At 41.2% G+C, this 20534-nt stretch overlaps 1 protein-coding gene across 5 annotated transcripts in view; it reads right to left on the reverse strand.

Annotated features, from left to right (window-relative positions):
• LOC135169696 (uncharacterized) overlaps positions 1–20276 on the reverse strand; it is a 28061-nt gene extending 7785 nt beyond the window's left edge. For 2 of the 5 annotated variants that reach the window (XM_064134927.1, XM_064134926.1), the window contains exons 1-6: positions 16398–20276; positions 5442–5509; positions 4722–4939; positions 3179–3486; positions 2457–2598; positions 126–195 (exon numbers count right to left, since the gene is read on the reverse strand). In XM_064134927.1, the coding sequence (XP_063990997.1) occupies positions 126–195; positions 2457–2598; positions 3179–3486; positions 4722–4939; positions 5442–5509; positions 16398–16573 (982 nt within the window). In that variant the 5' untranslated portion in view covers positions 16574–20276. The remainder of the gene's footprint in view (positions 1–125; positions 196–2456; positions 2599–3178; positions 3487–4721; positions 4940–5441; positions 5510–16397) is intronic. The other 3 variants (XM_064134924.1, XM_064134923.1, XM_064134925.1) reach the window with 3 other exon arrangements.
• Between the last annotated feature and the right edge of the window lie 258 nt (positions 20277–20534).

The raw sequence follows: 20534 nt of genomic DNA on the forward strand, positions 1-20534 counted from the left end.
AACGCACGCACGCGTATGCGTGCATAATGGCTCCAGTGGGTACCGCAAATTGTCCGTTTAGAGATGATGTTGAAAAGTAAAAAAAATATTGAGGGAGAAATTCGTTAAACACGGCTATTACTCACAAAAATGATTGCCAGGTCCTGCGTAGTGATGGCCTTTGTACGCTGCAAACAGTCCAGGATTTATGCCAATCTGAAATTTAAAAAAATTCTCATCACTTGGTGCGTCATACGCAGGATAATTACATGTCGAGAGACTTCATTGTATCAATATCCTGGGTGCCAGGATCAAGAAAAATCACTCCACATGTTCATTGACTGTCAAAAGTCCTCGTCAAGTTTTCCCAAAAAAATAAAACTCAAAATACTAATTCTAATTTTCCATTTTATTGACTTCCTGTTGATCTCTTTGACCGCAAAAGCCCTAAGACTTCACCGTCCGGTTTCCCTCAATACTCGCATTTCCGGTTTTACGATAGTCATGGCTTAAAGGATTAAAAACTACTGATATCCCCCTAAATCTTCGACCCAAAGAGAAATCGTGTCTCTAGAAATTCCCCCAAATAATCATCAAATAATGAAACATTTGCACAACAATTGTTAACGTTCACCCACGAAACTGCTTTATCGACTGCGCCAATGAATCATCGAACTAATAAAAAAAATCCCCAAAAAATAACCCAATCCAATCCCCCCCTGCAGCCCGTTCTACCCCAGGGCGTAATCAGCACGACCCCCTTCCTGCAGACTGGAAATGCAGTTTTCTGTTCCAGGAATCCAATTCGCCGACAATAATGCCAACAATTATCGAAAACTCCCAAGAATATAATTTTATCTCAGCCCAGAGGGTTGAGAAAGAGGGAAAGCTGTTCACCGGTGGTGGAGGAACGTGGAAGTGCATTCGTAATACCTACGTCCAGGTCTAGAAACACGATAGAGACCCAGTGAGTGAGAGAGAATAATACGCGTGGTTCATCTGCATTTGGTAACGGCGAATGATTATGCAACGGTCCGACACGGACACGCCGGGTTACCTGTTGCGCAACAAACATCCGAAGACGTTATATTCGCCTCTTTACATTTGAGGTTAGGTAACTAATAAACGAGCCATAGTCCAAGGATAAAACCGCCAAGAGTCGAGGGCGTCGTTAACGGCGCACATGCCTCTTGCGTAATTATCTTAAAATGAAGAGAGAGAGAGAGGGAGAGAGAGAGAGAGAAAAAAAATGATGAGGAAGGAATAGAAAGCAAATGCTTCTTGCACTTATGCACCGGTATCGCACGCAATTTGCCTCGTTTTAGTGCTTACAAGCAGACCCTTGTGGTGGTCTTTGATCGTCTCGTTGAAAGACGAAACGAAAACGAGCGAGGAAAGAGGAAAATGAAGAAAAATGAGACTTTAATCGGCCCATTGTACCTTTATTCAGGCCCTCACGAGTGACACGTTGAATACACATTAACACGTGTGTCTCCATCGTTCCGAGACTCGTCTCGGGTGCAAAAAAATGGGAAAAAGTGAGGCTTTTGTGGGTGAGCAGTTTTTGATAAGTATTCCGATTGTTTCCTGGGATCGCAAAGCTCATTTCCAGAGAGACATTGCTGCAGTCATAGACACGAGGGGAGAGATAAATTGAAAACGTCGACTTTCATTCACTTCCCTCGTTGAATTGACAATTTTGAAAATCTTGAATGAAGAATCATTTTCTTTCTCGGTTTCACTGAAGCTATTACTGTCGAGTCAAGAATATCTTGGTTCCTCGAGGCGCGGGGACTACCTTCCTGAAAGCGACAAGTGACAAATTTTTCAAAAATTTATTTACTGCCAGTTTTAGATTTTTTTTACAATCCTATATTGAAGATCTTCAGGAAGAAATTCGGAACAGTTTCGCCAAATTCCCTACAACCTCATTTATCACTGACCTGTATTTTTCATTTAATATGTAAATTTATGCGAGAAAGCAGAACAAATAAAAGGCGATCACTTTGTATCAATTTTTCAATTGATATGACCGTGAATGTTCGGTGCAATAACTACATTTTCACGGTTCAACACCTGCTATCGTAGGCCAAATGCAGAATGAACTAGAGTGTCTATAGGAAAACGAGTACGGCTGTTCGTGGGAGGGTAACGATCCGCGGTATAGAGACAAAAGAAACGGTGCGTGAGCAATTATTGATATCATACACTTCATCGTGCCAGGAACGTCAATACTACAAGGGGGAGGGGGCAAAAGAAACTCCCGGATCGTTTCACGATTACACGACATGTTTTCATCGATGTTGTAAAGAATCCCAGCAATCGAAGACAAGAATCGACAAAAAAAATTGAATTAAATTCTGTTAATCGATTCTATCAACACCTCAAGACTCTTGTTACCCCAGAATATAAACAGTTTACGATTGAAAATTACAAAAATAATGATTTCAAATATATTTGTAATGATCAGAACTTACGATTATAATATCCAGGTTTGGACTGAGGTGATCTGGTAGTACACGCTTGCTGACCTCCTCCTCCGGCATTCCATCGAATCTGTCGTGTTTCTTTCTTTCTTTATAGGTTTTGGCCCGTTTCTTTGCCTCCGCCAACTCTGCCCTGAGGAAAAATCACGTAGCACCATGTCGTTAGTCAATTGAAACGTCTCTTTTTCCATTTTATTCGTCTTTTACTCTCTTCAGGCAAACATTCTCGGTACCCTCCCACCCACCCACTCCCTCCCTCCCCCCTCCGCCCCTTTTCCTTACACCCTTCTGTTTGTACAGCGACAAATGAACCATACTCGGTGAATTTCATAGTAATTTCTTCAGAAATCCACTGTTTGGAAAGTAATTCTTTGGGCTTTGCAAAGGGATTTACGTGACGTTTAATAGAAAATTGCATGAAAAATGTTTAACAATCACTTATTCACTCGAAATTTTTACGTATTTCAAATTCAGTACATAATATACGCAAAATAAAAGAGCATATGGGAGAGCCCATCGTATTCTATAAATAAATAATAGAACGTAAAAGGAATGGGGAACTGTAGAAGAGGAAGAGGATTACGGTTCTGATTAATTATTCAAAAATTAAATTTTAATTTTCAAAAATCTGTTGAAAAGCTTGATTTATCATGCCTTATCGTGAAGACAAATATCGATGGAAAAAGAAATTGGAAAAAATAGTGAATACTTACTCCTCAGGCGTTAGTATCATCTCAGATTTTTTCTTTCGCCCCCTCTTCTTCGGCTGATGTTGCATTTGAAGGGGATTTAAAACCCCATTCATTGCCATGTTCATCTGATGATGATGTTGCTGTTGGGGATTCATCATTGGACCCGGTGACATTGACGTTGGTGTACCAAGACCTGATTGTGAACCACTGGGGCATGTTATTCCATCGATATTTTCACCAGGACTACTTGCTGTTCGTACACCACCCATCGACATCTCCTCGTCGACGAATGAATAAGGGTCTACTGGAGTTTCACACTTGACTCCAACCTGCAGTTGAAATTGTAGAAAATTGTTCAGGAAGTGAGAATATAATGGATGTTATTAAATTATTCGTTATATCGTCGATGAAATGGAAGTACAACGCAGAGAAAAGAATGGCCTGGTGCATCATCTCTGATCCTCTTTATTTTTATATAAATCTATCTCAGAAATTTGAATGGTGCAGCTCACTAATTTTTTATGTACCAACTTCCGTGGCACGTGAAGTGAGAAGTAAGCTTTCAAAATCATCAGCTGATGTGAGCCTTGACTACCAAATTATGTTGTCAAGAATTCTATACTTTTCTAATGAAGATATGATTCTGGGCATTGCGTAATCCATGAAATTTATCAGATTGAAAGTCTATTGCCCAATAAATCGTGAAATTCTGAGGGGAAGGTGGTCCCTTCGTTTGAAGTGAATCTCCACTAAATCATCTCGATATCGAAATGTACTCCATCATCGATTCGGGACAATCGCGCCCTTTCTAATCTATTTCATCATCATTTAACAGCATTCTTCGACTTGCACTTGGACATACTCAGAAACTGCCGATCTCTACCCGTTAAATTATTCTCTCAAAAATTCCACAATTACTTCTACACGAAACGATCTTCAATCATATGAAGACATCGACCTAGACTTCGAGTAATTTATTAAATTTATCAGACTGCAATATATCGTAAAACTCGAGGGGAAAAAAGGAACGTCTCTTCGCTTGAAGTAGAGTCTCCCCAAATCATCTTGTTATCAACAAGTAATCCATCATTGACCCATGACAATCACACTCTTTCTACCCATCACGCCTTCCCATCATAATTCCCCCGCATGCTGAGCACGCAAAGTCCCCAAAGACGAAAAAAAAAAAATTCTTTTCCCCAGAAAATCGAAAAGTGAGCTCAACTCAATCCTTTTAAACTTCAAAATTCCTCAGGCTTAAGTCCAGGAGCCCTACTGACCCCACCAGTCAACTTGATACAACGAAAAATCCATTTTCAAAGGATTTTTCTCCCCGCGAATGAAACCCCAAGTTATGAATTCCCCTCTAATGAGAACTTCTCAATTTTTTTCCCTCATTTTTTTTTCTCTCTTTGTCCGAGTGCGGATGTGGATGGAACAAAGTTGGTTACACGAGATGCGAGATGAAAGATACTTGCACGAAGGGTGGTTTTGCGGTAATGATGGCTACCGTGGTTTAGGGGAGAAGTGGGAGGTGTATACGGGCCCTATGAAGCTCACTCACCTGTCCCAGTGTGGCCCCAGTGGAGCCCGGCTGTTGAGGCTGATGTGGAGTCGCCGATATTGGCGTCAAAGGTGTGTGCGGAGTATGAGGTGTATGCGGGGTATGAGGCGTCAGTGGTGTATGATACTGTTGGCTACTGTCACCACCATTACTCCTCATCTCCAGATCGGGACTCGTCTCGTAGCCATCATCCCTAGCCTCCTGTTTAACCATTATACCTGTAAGTATAAAAATTCGTATGTCAGGGTAAGTATTCGAGTAATAATTTTTTTATAATTAAAAAATAAACATTTAAAATTCGTAGGTAGTAATTTCAATCGTTATTTGCATTCCCGTAATTCGTAATGATGAATTCAACGAGCAATAAAATTTTCCTTGTTACGTTTCGACACTACACTGCTCATATCGTCTCACCATTTCGCTCACCACTGATGACTACATTTCATTAACGTCATTTCAATTCAATTAATGCGGGAATATTCAATATCCGCGATAAAAATTCTTCATAATTACTCAATAACCAGGAGATTAAAATATTAATATTCACGTACCTGTCACAGTGGTAATCATTACACAAATTCTTCTAACGTTTATCTAAATATTAAAGAGGATTGATTTTATCAGGGCGAAATTATAGGTTTTTCTGGCAAATACCTTGGTACAGGTGAAAAGGTACCCTAATCTACCCCTTCCCCCCTAAATTACTGTGTTTATATTCACCTTGTGAACCGCTACAGCTCATAGTGTTGCTATTCTGTCCTCCGTTTTGTACTGGCGACGGATATGACCTGAAAGTGAAATAACATTGGGTTATTTTTTATATTAGAATTAAATTAAACCAGGCAAACAGTTTTTTGCAAAAAAAAACTTTGGTTCTGGGGGTCGTTAGTAAAAACCCCACGATATTCAGGTAAAATTGCCTTATCGAACCTTCTACCGATTTCAAGTCACATATGAAAGCTGAAAAAAAAAAGGACAGAAAGGACAGTGACGTGAGAGACGTTGGGAATTCGTAAGAAGAGTAAAAATGGCCTCAAGCGTATTAGTGTGCGTAAGTTGAAGTTGAGAATTACGCAAGTCAATGGCTGATGGAAAGTATTCGCGCTGGCATCATGGCAAATGTGTGGAGAACACATTGGCTTGTATATGAGAGAAGAAAAATAGAAAACCACAGCAGTGGCCCAAAGCCAGGCGAGTACAGTACCTGCCACTGACAGACAGAAAACTTTAACTTCCTTGCAATAAAAATGTGGCCTTCTTCTGGAGACAATCGGGGGGAAGAGGAGAAACGTATGAATAATCCATTTCAAGACGAGAGAATCATGAGTTGGAAATATTGATTGGATGAATTATTAAATTCCCTTCCCACTTCCAATTTTTTTTTTTAGGGCGAAAAAAATCCTCATCACATGTCGACCAACCCTCTTGAGTCTGTCTACACGGACACAGTTAAATATCGGAAGTGTTAAGGTTGGATATTCCATAATTAGGCTCATAATTGACACGTGGAGGTGGTCTGGAAGTCGAGTAATCCAAGCTTCGCCCGAGGGGGAGTTGCCAAAAATCCAGTGAATTATTCAATCCCTCTAAATTTCTGAAGAATCGAAATTTTCCCATTTTCTGGGGGAGTCAATTTTCTGATGAAAATCGGATAATCCAGAAGTTAATATTTTTATCGAGCCTTTGTTCCCTCCACTTGTAGGACTTTTCAGACTTTGTTAAAGCACATAAATGTAAAATATTTTTTAAACAATTTTTGGATCGACGGGATGAAAATTGTCGGCGAATTTCATGGTCAATTACCCCCCGAATATTATAAACAATTATTGTTTCATCATTGATTCAGTGCAATAGCAAACACTCGAGATGAATTTTTTGAGATCAGCGAGAGGATTGAACTAAACAAATCAGTAAAAAATGCATAAAAAATTTTACGCGAAATTTATCCTCAATGTCAAACTCTGTGATAAATTATTTATGTTTCCGGGTGTCCTGAATGTGCATAATACTCTAGTAAACAGAACAGCTGTACAAAATAATTTTTTAGTCCTTAAAAAAATACATAATCAGTACTCGGGAAATTTATATTTCCATTTTAGCAATAACAATATTCCCATTCCCAATTTTTTTTTCTCCGTATATATCAAAACATTCTCCCCCCCCCCTCCCCCTCTCCTCACCAAACATCTCCCCGTAATCTCCATTTTTCCAAATTAACATCGATCCAACAAATTCAAAAACCAACCTGATATTATTTTTTAGCTGGAATATACCTGGTTACCATATACTTTTTATGCCAGGCTGTACCTTATGTACATGGCCCAGGGCATCTGTACATGGATATATCCCCGTTTGTACATAACCCACGTTATACAACACTGTAGTTATACATATAGACACTCACATATGTACAGCGAGACCGTGCGGGCGCACGAGACGGCCATATGTACATAGAGCCCTCGTAAATATGTGCATGGAGTTAAATACACAGAGTATATAAAGGAGTGGAGGGGGGAGGTGGGGTTAGCGTGTTGGAGATGGTTGGTACATAGAAGTACTTGCTGGGAACGACGACTAGGGCAGTCGCAGCAGAGTGGGTGAGGGGAATAGCCGGAAAGAGAGGAGAAGAGAGAAGGTGGGGGTCGAGGGGGGAGATAGGGGGGGGAGAGGGCGAGAGATACACCAAGGGAGGGCACACAGAACGTAGTGATGGCTACGAGTTGTTCATGATACTTGAGCAAAAATTATCATTGTCTTTTCACTGGAAAATTCATCTGTGCAAAAAAAAATTTAATTAAAAAATATAAATGAAATGACTGATTATTCATATTTATTTATAGATTTTTTTTTAATATTCGATGGTGAGGGTAGGGTGATGGGGCTCTGGTTGCTTTATGAAAATCAATATAGTGTATATAAATTGAATAAGACGATAAATAATTATTAGGGAATTTTTTTATTCTGGATGTCGGTCCCACGATTATTGCGAATTCGGCCAAACTTTTGTCTGTGAGATTGGACGTTTATCCCAGGTCAATTAACCTCTGATTCGTCTCATAAATATAATTCCGTATTTGAAAAATTGGCAGCTACTATTTTAGGCGCTTAATTAAGTATTAAAGCTCCTATCAAAAAATTATCATTCGATGGAACGAAAATTGGGAAAAGACTTCAGCAGCTCCGAAAATTCATTAATTATTATCCGAACGATTGAATAATTGATTATATAAGAATATTAAATCATATTGGAAATTGGAATAAATTAGGAACAGGCGCGTCTTCGCCCCATAAAAAAATCAAGAATCCGATTAAATTTTTATTTCCACATTAATTTCCTTTTTTCACAGCATATCCCACCCGAAAAAAATTATTTTCAAAAAAATATACTCAACAGCTCCAGAATTGACCCAATTAATATAACAAATATCCAAAATATATCGTTTACGCATATTTTTTATAAAATTCCAAAGAACATGAAATTGACCTAAATTACAGATATTTTCAAATAAATTTTTCCAGAAGGAATGCTGCAGTCTATCTTCCTCGACAACAGGGCGAACGAAAATTTCAACGATAGCAAAGTATAGAGGTACCCTCGGTTCGTAGCCAGTCTGTAGCCGGCGCTCGGCGTTGCCAGGGGAAACCTCCAGAAAACTCGTCTCTACACACGTACAAATGCGGCCGCGGGGGCCACACGGGCAAACGGAAACGAGCGCCAACACACCAATGGGGGTGGGAAGAAGGGAAAGAGAGGTGGTGATATAGAATGACTGGGTGAGAGTGAGAAAGAGCTCTTCACCAACACACACATGTACCAGTGTATGTAGACACAAGCGCAAAGAGGGTACACGCACATTGGGAATGGGGTGCTTGGGTGGATTATATACAGGCTATACCCACCACCTCGTACCTCCCTTTTCCTCTTTAGCCTCCCCCAACCCCCCCTATTTCCACCCACGCACGTAACCAACGCACACACACACATACAGGGCAGCTCAACTCCGCGAAAATGTCGATAACGAAAAACCCCAAGCGCGAGACAGAAAATAGCCAGGACAAACTATTTTCTTCCAGTGCCTGTGCATCCCTGATCCTTTTCTTCTACCCTAGCTTTTTGTCTCCACTATGTATTTTTTTTTTTCTCTCCTTCTTCTTCATCTCACTATGTACCAGGGAAAAAGAGGACGATATACCCACGGGCTATTAGCTGGAGTCACGTTGCCGGGATTCCCCAGCGACGAGAGAGAGAGAGAGAGAGAGAGAGAGAGAGAGAGAGAAAGAGAAAAAAAAAAAGGAGCAAAAAGGAGAGCAGCGCTTGAACGATCGGAGCGCCATATAATTTCGTCACGTACCTGGAGAATTTTAGTCTTTTTTTTGCCTTTCTCTTTTCCCCTAATTTTTTTTTTTTTCACCTCCAGTTTTTATTCCAAGAGTGCTGCGGCCTCGAATTCCGCCAGACGGCCACGAGACGGGGAAAATACTGAGGGGGGAGAACGAAGAAAGGGTGAGTTTGCGGGGGAGAATAATTTATATCTCCTTTATTTCTTCTTGGGCTATATATCTTAGGGGGGGAATACGTGGGGAGGATGTTTGGGTAGTCCGTGCTGAATTGGTAAACTCGTGGTGTCAGCAGACGGTGATTTTTCGGGGCTACGAGTGTTGAAGTGGTCAAGTTCATTGAGAATTTTTTTATTTGAGAGACGGAGAAACAATTATCATAACCAGTAATCGACTTTAGATAGTGATTTATCAATAATAAATGGTTGAACATCATATTGTTGGACGATGAGTGAAATACCGGACTTCGCATGTTCACAATTATTTTTCCCATTGACATAATTTTTTTTTCTCAGTGTCAGAGGAATTTCTAATTGACTAATCGAATAATGAAAAATTAGTGTGACTGTACAGCGGTCTTTACCGAACTGTAAAAAATTCTCGGATATCGCCAACATAAATCAAATTTTTAGTTTTATATATATTGGCCTCGATTACTATGTTCACACTGTAATTTTAATTTTACATCTTCGCGCACCTGAGGAGAAACAAATCATCCCGTCTTCTGACCGAAAGAATCTCCATGAAATACACAAATTATTCACCCTCTGGACTCCCCCCTATCCACCTCCCCTCCTCCTCCCCCGAACCATTGAAGATATTCCTGCTGCCTGTATAGCATCGTAAAAGATATTCTCGGTTACGGCGATAAAAAATTTACGACTAATTTAATGACAACACTATCCACAACACATCGCACATTTACCTCTGCTACCCGCGCCGCATTCGATCGGCCAAAGTACAGTTACAAAAAAAAAAAGAAAAAAAAATAGAAAGAAAAAGGGGTAATCGTTTTTTTGTGTATGGAGATAGTTGATATCTCTAACAAATTAGCGAAGCGCTTCCGATCTGCAGTTATTTGGGGACTTTTTAACCCTAGTCTTCTTCTCTTTAAAAAAATTTACGCAACTCACGAGTGTTAAAATCTAATATTTGAACGAAAAAAGGAGTTCGAGAGACCGTTTCCACAGCCAAAAACAATAATTCTCAACCCTCGGGCTTCAATCATATCAAAATTGTCAAGTTGACCGCGAATATGTGGAGACCTTGACGGAAAAATGGAAAAACAAGGGATACGCCATCAACCGGTGGGAATACACTGGCAGAAAAAAAAAAATAAAAAACTTTCCAAATCGATGTACACGTGAAAAAGAGTTTTGAGTTATAAATTGCCGAGAGTTACCCGAGTTTCGCCCTCTCCCGCCCCCCCTCCCCCCTCATCCACCCCGGCCCAACCGCTGTTTCATCCGGAGCTTGAATATCCTCGAAAGTTGCGTGTAAACAGAGTCGAGCTGGTGAATGAAACTGCAGTTTAAAATGGAAAAAGAGAATGGAGAAGTTGTAAGTAAAAAGCTGGTTAATGCTGATTCTCCCTTCGTTCTCCTTTTTTGTCCGCTAATGATTTTTTTTTTTTTTTATACTCGGAACGAAGTAAAAAAAAATATATATATATTCAACGTGCATGTCTTCAACGTGCACTACCACAATGGTCAAGTTGAATCACCCATTTGTCGATAATAATCGCGTCACGTGCCAGTGTCGGACTGCCGACAACATATCGAAGGGGGAGGGTGCGAGGGGGGGGGGCAGCACGGTGATGCAGGGGGATGGTGAGGGGTGGTAATGTGGTGTATGGAGTTAAGTCCAAGCGCATTGCCGAGCGTGCTACTAATTGTAGCTGTAGCCACGTGGCCCCTCGGTAGTCACAAGAATGAGGATCTCAAGGAATCTCAGGAGCGTGTTCGTTAATGTCGTTAGTTATTTCAAACACTCCGTCGAGGGGGGAAGTGCGTTGCACATTTTTTTGCGATAATGGAGGGACTTTTTTTATTGCTCATGGAATCTGAGGAGTAATGGACTCATTCAGCTGATGACTTCATTAGGCCGGTGGTTTTTATTCGATTTCAGAGGGGATTTACTGCGTGTTCGATGCACTTTGGAATTTTCTGGGCAAAATTTTTCGAATTTTAAATGGATATAAATGTGGAATATTTTTATGAGAATTCAATTTTTTTGTAATTCAACAAAATAGGGGGAAGTGATTTTTTTAATGGAGGCCATCAAAATTTTATTGATTATTTACAGAATATTTTCATGTTCATTTGTAAATACCCAGTTAATTTTATTTTTATTTCAATTTTATTCTCTCGGCTCGAGTCATATCATAGATTATACTATTTGTCTATTGGATTTATCAAAAAAATGTGGAAAAAAAAATCAGGAAAAATAATTGATAATTAACTATCAACTGAATTGACCTCTGATACTATTTAAAATAATTTCATGAAAAAAAACCAGCGAAATAAAGAATAAATTTTCGAGATATTCTCGACGTAGGGCGTAGGGTTCGATGAGAGCATCCCCCAATTGAAATTGAACTCGATCAACTGACACCCTATCCTCCCCCTTCGCGTAACACTTTCATTCTCCACCAGCCTCAAAGCTAAATATTACGATAACCCATTTATGATCTTCCCCCTGTGACTCTGTTCCTGACCTACCGCTGTTTCTCAAAAGAGGGGGGAAAAAAATGTAAACACATTTTTCTAAACGACAAAAAAGAAGTCACCGCGGGTGAAACATACACATTGAAAGAACTTTGAACTTGGGGGATAAAAAAAAAACAACATGAATGACCTCATCCCCCGATTCATAAAGAAGTGACATAAAGGGAGTGGAATATAAAAAAAAAAAATAGACTCGCCGAGGAGGGGATGGAGTATAGGCATGGGGCTGTTGACCGTCGCCAATCCCAGGCAGCTCCTGTACACGCGCTATCTGTCCAGAAAAAGAAAACTGACGGAGATAAAACATTTTACTCAAGTACATAGGAGGAGTTTCAGATTCAAGTTGAAGTGAGACAGTTTCATCACTGGAATTGAGAAGGCGCAAGGGAGAGAGTAGAGACCCTTCGAATTCCCAAAGCGGGGAGAGGTGACGCGACGAGACTTTGACCGAGTTTTCAACCCCAACTCCTAGCGCTCGCACAAGAGAAACGACTACTCAAATCCTTATTTTCTTTCACTCTTTCGAGCCCTCTGTACCTCTACATCAAATACCCAGAATCATATTTTCACTTTAATTATTTTTCAAAAAAGGGTTGCCCGTGTTTTCAACACATTTCTCATGTTTGTTAGTGTTTTAAACTTATAAAAACAAACTTATAATTTCAAGAAGTGACGGATTTTTCCAGTTTTCCAGGTGAACTCTCTTCAAAAATAAATAGACACTAAATTCATCTCAACTTCTAATTTTCAAATCCGGAGAGTTTCAAAGGAAATCATTTTTTCAGTATTACGAAAGTGATGAGCAACTAATAAATTCAAGTTAATCAACTAAATACAAGAAAAATAAATGCCGAAGGGGTAAAGAACGTGGATTACGAAACTCCAGTGTTGGAGGGGCCTAGAGTGAACTTGTCTGACGTCTCTCCTTCTCTCTCTCTCCTTCCCCCCCTTTTTTTACCTCTATTTTTCATTCTCTCACTCTTGTTGTTCCCACTGTTCCTATCTACCGCCCCCACCAGATTCACCGCCCCCCCCTTCTCCCCTCCTACACTAGTGTAGCCCTCGACAGTTTTTCTCGCATGCGGTACAGACTGTGCACACTCTTGCTGAGGTAAGAAAAAAAAAATCAACGACGAAACGCCACTAGAATTCAAACCACAGGTTCGGGATAAACTTTACAACCATCAGAATAGTGGAGAATACAGAGACTAGATATTTTTATTGCTTCCTGATAATACGGGGGAGGGAGAGGAGGGGAAGGGGGAGGAGACAGACTGCGGTGGAGTTGTGCATTCGATTATTCTGTTATTGGAAAGTTTTCATGGTGAGTCGAGAAAGGTTTCACCCTGACCGAGACCTCACAATCGAAAGAACAAGAATTTCCCGAATATTTATATCTTGAGGGATATTATCATTTGTTGCACAATAAATTTATTGTGTGCAGTACATGTGAGGTGAAGAGAATTATCTAGACTGGAATTTTATGACTTCCAGACGAGCTCCGAGAATAGAAAAAAATTGTTTGATAAAATATTTTAATGATTTTTTAATGTTGATTGATCGAAAATAGGGAGAAATCTGGTGAATCGATTCATGGGCACACAATCCGCCCAATGTTCTTCTTAATTATTTAGTATCTATCATGTGAATGACGATATATTGTTTATTATTCACGAGAGGTATAGTAGATTGACGGTTTAGGGAGGAATTCGCAGTCAGGTAGCTATAGCCGACGATGGAGATCTATCTTTGAACGATAATGTCGAGAAGCAGTGGAGAAATCAACAAGATAAATTCATTCTATTTCCACATTAATTGGATTATACTAATGAATAGTTTTTTTTCCATTTTCTCTGAGTGACATTTTCTGTAAAAAATCGGTGAATTAAGTTTCCAGAATAAAAAGAAATTGGCAGACGGTTAGAATATTCATTGTACTTCATCCTTCGATTTTTTTAGTCGATCCTGAGCCGAAGCGAATGGAGATTGACATTCGTCTTCGTCGAGTTATTTAATAACCCCTCAGAATTTAATTAATTTCCCAAAATTATTATTTCAGTCCTCTCATAATCTCAATCGATGCGTGTTAATGGAAATAAAGTGACTCGATTTATTTATTTATGATCGTCACGTGCCGATATGCCAGACTCACAACATGAAGTGTGTAATCTCATTACTCAAGGATGAAGTCGATGAATGACTAATGGAATGCCGGTCATTATCGCTTACTTTTGCCCCCCCCCCTCCTCCCTTTACCACTCGATCCATCAGCTGAAAATGTCTCAATATCAAGGAAACGAAGTGCAATATGCACGTTTAATATTTCTTGAAGACAGAACAATTTTGGAATTTTATTTTCCTGCATTTATTGACATAAAAATGAAAAATACAGTAAAAAGTGCATTTGGGAAAAAACCCAGTGAATTATGGGGGAAATTAATGAAATTTCGTGGATGGATAAACCACATTTACCTTTTGGAAATTGTCCACAAGGATTTTAATGAATAAATTGATTTCCGAATGAAGAATCAGCGAAAAAAATTGGAAATTTCAAACTTATCTCGTTCTACTGAAAAAATAATGTCAAAATCACCCCGAACATCCCAACAATTCCCGAAAATCTTTGGCCTTGACTCACTATTCCACATCCATAAAAATCTGATGGGAAAAAAGTGGAATAAAATGACGAGTCGGAAAAACTTTATCGCGAGTGGATGCGCGCGTTGCTCAATCACTCCCCAAGAGCAAGTAAAAGGGGTAAAAAGGGCCGTAGGTGCCACTGTGTCGGACAAATGTTTTCGCTCCTCCAGTAAAAAAGCACCGGGTAAGAATCCATCGGGAGCAAGAGAGCCGTCGCCACTGAAAGCGACCTCTACCAATCAGATACATTTTATTTATTTTCTTTTCTCGCTATCAAACCCCTCAAGTTCAAGGATAAATCGAGCGTTGAACGACGAAACAGAGGTAGACCCAATCCCTTAACACAAATATAAAATATTGAAAAATCCGAGGACCTGGCAACCAACCGCATTTCACATCCTGTCATAATTAACAATTTCGTCGGTATATATTATTAGACACGTTTCATTGAACCTGGTAATTTTATTGCTCATTAAGCAAATTCAATCGGCATTTATCGTTTATATGCAATTGTAATAGTCACAACGTACACTAACTAGATGCCAACAATATGGGTAGTTTAGGCCGGATAATCAACACGTGGCTCGTTCATAACCGTCCACCAATTAAACGTCGACACATATTCCCATTCGATATTTGGGGAAACTTTCATCTCCTGGTAAAGTGCATTTAAATTGTAAACATTAAGGATGTTTAGTGAAATCGTCAGTATTAGGACAATTGGGAAATTACTCTGATATTGCACACATTAGTATTTTTTAATAATAAATCAAAACAATCATCCCATTCTTTGACGTAATTTGTGTTTATTTTGTTTTATTAAATTGAATATTTTTCTGTCTGGAATTTTTGAGAGAAATTAATAAGATCAAGCCGATGATTAAAAAATAATTAAAATTCTTGATCTGAAATGGAAGTTGTCATCAGAACCGAAATGTTATAACGAATAATTTATATTTCTGGATACCCCGAGAGTGCAGGCTCGTCCTATTTAAACGAGAAACTATTGATTAAGACCATGATAATAAGATAATTCGATGGATTAATTCCTCGCTCTCGTCAGAGTGAGAATTCATGCGAATAATCTTAACTCAGGACCCTACAACTAACGACAATTAAGAAAATTAAAATCCTATGCAAAATGGACTTTCAATGGCGCCGAAAATTCTCGATGTTCTTCAAATTGTTTACGCAATTTATCCGTTTAATGTTCTATAAAAATGGTAGAAAATACTCGACTATCGTTAATTGTCCCAGTGCCGGAGCAATTATCATCATCGGCTCATGACAGAAAAACACAAGTCGTCGGCACTAATCAAAATGTCGAAAACGTTGTACCTGAGGGTGAAATCCCCATTGCCTCAATCGAGAGCATGAACTTGCTGAAAACCAGTTGGCAACTCTAAAACTCCTTTTTCAACCATTTTATTTTTTTCCCCCCTTCGTTCAATTCGCACGACCATTTCATTTCTCAGTCAGCCGATGTGTTACATCATGGGGACTTGCGGTGTAGGTGAGTCACGCGGTCGTGAGAAATAGCGTGCAACTTGTATTTTTTTTTTTTTATTCTCTTATAAATTTACCTGCCTCGAATAATAGGGAAAAGGGGACAGGCTGTGTTTTGCAACATCTCCGTTTCAATTCTCCTGTGTCTTTTCTTAATAATTAGTCGAGTAATGAGTGTTATCAGCGATATACTTTTCCCTTTAGCGGACAAGTTCGATAGAATTCAAGAAATCGATGGTGAAACTACGAAAATAATTCAGGTCCATTTTCACGAGTGTTGAGTTTTCGACGGATATCTGGGAATCCGAGGGAGACACCAAAATTTTTGTCCTGACCTTTTTTCGAGAGCTCGTGAAGAGCAAGAAAAACTTTCATGGCAAAAATTTCCATATCTCCCGTAGATTCGGAGATATTCCTCGAAAACCCGTGAAACTCTATGACAAACAAATTAACAAAGTAAACTCACATTTTGTAGTGATTCTGCATGTGTAGATGCATCTCAGCATTCTGCTGCTGCATTTGCTGGTGATGCTGCATCTGCTGTTGCTGCTGCTGAAGGGCCTGATGATGGGCCTGCGGGGGATCGAGACTGGAGGCCCCCAGCAGGGTTGCGCTTTCCCTGAACAGCGTTGCCACTTGCATCCTCGAAACACTGTTGTATTTACTTGCTATCCTAATATCCAGCGTACCAATGTGACACTGGAGTATCCCTGGGCCTCTCAATTTCCTCTTCTACCTGTAGTCCCCTCGACTCTCCGGATGGACCCCTCTGGCCCAACGAGGGAAAATAAGTGACAAAATAATAGCCTCAACTTGATAAATTCTTTCGACGACTCAAAAGTCGCAGACAGATCCTCCTCGCAGGCTCATCCTCGTGTCCGGCTGATACTCCGGTCCTGGAGAACGAGATAATCCCTATTTCAAATCCACGAAGAGACGTTCAAGAACGTCTGACACCACCACACACGAACCTCCCGGTTCCTACGTCCGGTTTTCTTATCACAAAAATAAAACGACGAGAATAAAAATACTGACTCAGTGCCCCTCAGTCGTATCCACCACTCAGTTATCACCAAGTAACGCCTATTAATACCGCAGAAAACGAAGAAAAAAAAAATTAAACCACTGAACTTCACCTGTTCACGACAATCACCCCGGGGATGTTCACTGAATCCAAAACCCCCTCGTGATTTCACCAGTAATAATCCACTGAGCAATTCAGTCACAACATGATAACACACAGTTAACTCCGCTATATTTTTTCATTTACTTCGGTATTCTCGTATGAAAAGAATTCCTAGCCTTTCATGCACCATCGTTCGTGCCCCTGGCGACGGCGAGCCATTGTAACAGCCGTCGCGCGCTGTGTTTTCGTTGGCTGAATATCACAGCAGTGAAAATATTTAACCTCCAAACGTACACCACAGCCTACAACAAACCCAATTCACCTTAAAATCCAAATGCCTATTCACTCGTCGATCTTCCAAAAAATTTTAACGAGCAACTCGTCTCTCATCCATGTCTCCTCTCCTCGAGCGTGCATTTATTTATCCCCCACAAAAATCACAACTGCATTTTTATTTATTTCTCTTCACTCTCTCCCTTTCTCCCACTTGTGCCCATTGATTCGCCCTCGTATCACCGTAGCTGTGCGTTCTAAATGCAAACACAAGGTAAAAAATACACGACACTGTAAACGCTCGATGTAATCCATTCGCGGTACCTGATTCGGCCGCACTGTTCCCTCGGCCGTGCCTACTGTTGACTTCGGCTCCCCTCGGTTTTACGCTTCGTCGAGCCTCGGCTCTTATCGCCCTCACTCGGCATATTACACTGAAATACACTTTGTTGCCCGCCCCCGACGCTCGGCGGTCTTCGGCTTATCTCGTGCATCACCCATTTACCAACACTGTTTCATTTTCAAATGTACGTGGAGGTGCACACCGGCGGGAATGATTTTTATGTGTTGGGATGAGCCGCCCGACACTCACACACGGCGGGGGCTGGTGGGGGGGGGGGGAGGTAGAACGGCGCGGGTGGGTACCGCCGTTGTGCGATGCGTGAGCACTTCGTGATCCCCCGGCTGTCCCCGCTCGTGCTCGGCACTTGTATGGGTGTGCTTAGAAGGGGAATGTTGGACACGAGATGGCAACTGTGTGCACCAACACTACTCCCAGTACGTGTGCACGCGCGAGTGTGACCCTGTCGGCACGAGAGTGGTGGGTGGGAATTCACTCGGACAGGGGTGTATGCACTAGTGTATCTTAGGTTTTTTTAGGTGAGAGGTTACAGTGCCTTAAATATTTATACATTTTTTTTTTTAATTAATTTTGGGCTAATGGAGGTCATTTTTTTTAATGAGACGTGTGGAGGGTTGATGAATTAGGGTTTAAAAATATTTTTTGTAATGGTGGGCGAAAAGGGGGTTTTCAGGCAACGCGTGCTGAAAACCACTTTTCTGAACATCGTGATAAGAAAATTAGTTTGATACTAAGGGAATTCCTTCATTCTATGGCATTTATTTCCTTCCTATTCTGCTGGGATTCCAACCCAAAGTTTCGAATTTCCCCCCGGAAGCTCCTCCAACTCAACGGAATAGGGACTATAAATCCTTGTGCCCACAGAACCCTTCAACCCCCTGCAATCCCCCGAAATTATGAATTTATATCCACAAAACAACTTTATCAGCTCGATCATCGCATTATGAAGTCAGTGAATTGCATCCCCCAAAAAAAAATAATTACAGGAGAAAAAAAAAATGCAGACCCCGGGGTCCCGCTTCCTCGAAGGGCCTGGTAACCCAATCCGTCCTTTTTCCCATTTTCCTCTCCCATTATTTTGTTTCAGGGCCCTGAATACGATATCTACAACTCTGCTCCTGGTACGATCGTGTTCTGTACGTGAATACACGAGAAATCGTTGGGTTGCGCGCGAACGCAGGCGAAGAGAGTGCGGTGAGGAGTGGCGCGGTGTGCGGGGGGGGGAATAAACGGGTAGATTTAAAGAGGGTCCGGGGTGTACCGGGCGGTGCAGCGGGGGCCCGAGGGGGTGGCCATAGAGAACAGGCGGGAAAGGGAAGTGAGGCCACAATTGCGGGAAAGAACGGAGAGCAAGAGTGCGAGTGAGATGGTCATCCTTGCTAGTGCCAAGATTAACCAGGATGAGAATAAAGAAAGAGGCAGACAGAGTGATGCGCTGGGATACAGCAGTGAGGGGGGGGGGCGGCTGGTGGTGGTGTAGAGAGGAAGGTTGGGTAGAATACACCGCGATCTTTACCAACACCAAGGCCGTCCGAGGCACGTCCGCGCGCACGACCGACAGTGAACTACTACTCCCACCACACTAAACTTCAGGAAAAATCAATAGAATACGAGAAAAGCCTTCGCTCTCTCGCCTACGAGAGACATGCAGGGACAAAGGGGCGAGTGGAGGCTCTCGGTGGACTTGGGGGGCTTCTCACCCACCATTTCATCCCCCTTTTCCTTGTCTTCAGGAGGAAGAGTCTCGTATCACCTGCAATTCTATATTTTTTTTTTTTTTGGTGCTTCTTTTTTTTTCTGAAGGCGAAGCCGGATTTTTCACGATCGCCCCCGTCGTCCACGGGGAGTACGGCCGCTCGGGGATCTAGGGGTGGCGTCGGGGTTGTTCACACTCTAGGGGCGGACAGGGAAAAAATAAAGATGGCGGTGGATTTGAGAATTGTACAACGGCGTCTGACGCAGACGCAGTTGTCCAGTTGTGCCCAAAGCTCTCGCAGATATTCCGGTGGGTACCGCCTCCACCGGCATGTTTATGTGGGCTTTGCGCGAGAGGAAGCCTCTCGTGTGATCTCGCGCGTTTCCCTGTCTTATTTTTTTTTTTTGTTTAATTTCATTCTTAATTTTTTTGCTTCTTTTGAGTCGTTGACTCGTATGTCTGGGGGAACTAGGAAATAACGACGACGTATTTTCAGCTATTTATGTTGTTCTGAGGTTTTTTCCCCGAAATTTTCCGGTCCGGGGAGGGAAATCGCTTCGGGTGTAACCGCCTCCTTTGCCAAAGTCAAAAAAAAAATTAGAGATTGTACCGGAAAGCGAGCGTTCCAAGGAGAGACACGAAAAAAATTGTGACTCTTTGTTTGCTAGTCCCGCAACACTCCTTTTGCCTTCGCGTAGACCTTTTGCCGGATGACGCATATATTTTCATTAAAACCGGTCCTACGGGTCGGTCTTTCGTCTGTGCAATCTCTCCGGGCCCGCCCGTCTCCGGGCCTCTTCCCGGTTATTTTTTTTCATTTGCAATCCTTGAGATTTAATGTCTGTTTTGATACCGGGGCTTTTCGGTCTTTCAGGTCACAGCAAATCGCGAAATGTTATTTTTGCAAAAAAAAAATTTCACCCCTTTACATCTGTAATCCCCCGTTCCCCTGTCCTGCCCCACGTTTTGTGGTACACACAAATAATAGCACTCACCTTTTTGCACCGTTTTTCCCTCATCACACTTTTTTCTCCCTTTTTTTTTTGTCCTACTCCAGCTCCATTCTCCCCTCAACTTTCAATTTATTCCAAATGCCAACGACGGACCGCGTGGTTGAACGAACGCCCTCGAGTGAAAAAAGTTCCTT

Source organism: Diachasmimorpha longicaudata, chromosome 15, assembly GCF_034640455.1.
Source record: "Diachasmimorpha longicaudata isolate KC_UGA_2023 chromosome 15, iyDiaLong2, whole genome shotgun sequence".
NCBI classification, from domain to species: Eukaryota; Metazoa; Arthropoda; class Insecta; order Hymenoptera; family Braconidae; genus Diachasmimorpha; species Diachasmimorpha longicaudata.